This window comes from Colobus angolensis, unplaced genomic scaffold (assembly GCF_000951035.1).
Source record: "Colobus angolensis palliatus isolate OR3802 unplaced genomic scaffold, Cang.pa_1.0 Scaffold135, whole genome shotgun sequence".
In the NCBI taxonomy this organism is placed as follows: domain Eukaryota; kingdom Metazoa; phylum Chordata; class Mammalia; order Primates; family Cercopithecidae; genus Colobus; species Colobus angolensis.
In genome coordinates this window covers 1,967,370-1,968,645 of record NW_012114433.1, presented here as the reverse complement: position 1 = coordinate 1,968,645, position 1,276 = coordinate 1,967,370, and the positions used below count along the sequence as shown (strand labels likewise).

Below are 1,276 nucleotides of genomic sequence, written 5' to 3'. Positions count from 1 at the left end.
TGGTGACAGCCTCGGCCAGGCGGGCGCTGCGATGGAGGCCGAGGGCCTGGACTGGCTTCTGGTGCCACTGCACCAGTTGGTGTCCTGGGGCGCGGCCGCAGCCATGGTCTTCGGAGGGGTGGTGCCCTACGTCCCGCAGTACCGGGACATCCGCAGGACGCAGAACGCCGACGGGTTCTCCACCTACGTGTGCCTGGTGCTGCTGGTGGCCAACATTTTGCGGATACTCTTCTGGTAAGTTGGGGGTTTGCTTTTCTGGGCTGCGCTCGGAGAAGAGGGTTTCTCCTTTGGAGTTGCAGATTGAGGCCGGGGGAGCAGCAGGGTCCACACCTCCTGGCTGGGCCAGCATCCTGCTCTGCCTTCATGGAGTATGTGGCCGCAGGCGAGTCACTTCTTAGGGTGAGATTATTTTTTCCAGAAAAACGATGGGATTGGAGAACAGAATCTCAGAGAAAATCTCCAGATCTGCCTTCTTGCATAATGTCCCGCACGGGTGCTTAGCAGGGATCTCTCTGCTGGGCAATGGCCTAGGCCTGCCTGTAGAGAGGAACTGTTCCTGCCCGCCTTTCTCATGTTGTGTCGTTTTTCTTTATTGTTTTGAGAAAGGGTCTTGCTCTGTGGTCCAGGCTGAAGTGCATGATGTGATGACAGCTTACCGCAGCCTCCACATTCCTGGGCTCGGGTGATCCTCCCACCTCAGCCTCCCAAGTAGCTGGGATCACAGGTGCACCACCACACCCGGCTAATTGTTTTTTTGTATTTTTTGTAGAGACGGGGGGGTTTCACCATGTTGCCCAGGCTGGTCTCGAACTCCTGGCCTCAAGCATTCCTCCCCACTGGGCCTCTGAAAGTGCTGGGATTACAGACTGAGCCACGGCGCCTGGTCTGCCTTATTTAAATAGGAAGTCACGCGCTCTGGAGACTGTCTTGTTCCTCTCAGGCCAACTTCCTGTTTGTATTTGCGTTAGGCCAAGGAAATTGAAATTAATTTTAACAGTTGTTGAAGCCAGACATAATTGGGAGAATGAGTTTTTGGAGAAAATGAAGAGGTCTCACAGCTGCATTCTAAGGCCAAAAACGTCTGGAATTTTTCTTTCTTCCCGGTGATCCCAGCCTCTCTGTCCATGCAGATTGGAAGGTGTTTGCTGCTCTTCTCATGAAGAGGGCCTGGTGGAGGGGTGGAGAGGAGTCTAGGCAGCTGGTGTCAAGAACTCTGCTTCTGACTCTGGTCACTGAGTAATCATGTACCTGCTTCTTTGCCTGTTAGTTGTTTTTT

General features: G+C 53.6%; 1 protein-coding gene across 3 annotated transcripts in view; it reads left to right on the top strand.

Moving 5' to 3' along the window:
* Positions 1 to 8: 8 nt before the first annotated feature.
* The window catches only part of PQLC1 (PQ loop repeat containing 1), a 44,709-nt gene continuing 43,441 nt past the window's right edge, over positions 9 to 1,276 (top strand). For all 3 annotated transcript variants that reach the window (XM_011934366.1, XM_011934365.1, XM_011934364.1), the window contains exon 1: positions 9 to 234. In XM_011934366.1, coding sequence (XP_011789756.1) covers positions 32 to 234 — 203 coding nt within the window. In that variant the 5' untranslated portion in view covers positions 9 to 31. The remainder of the gene's footprint in view (positions 235 to 1,276) is intronic.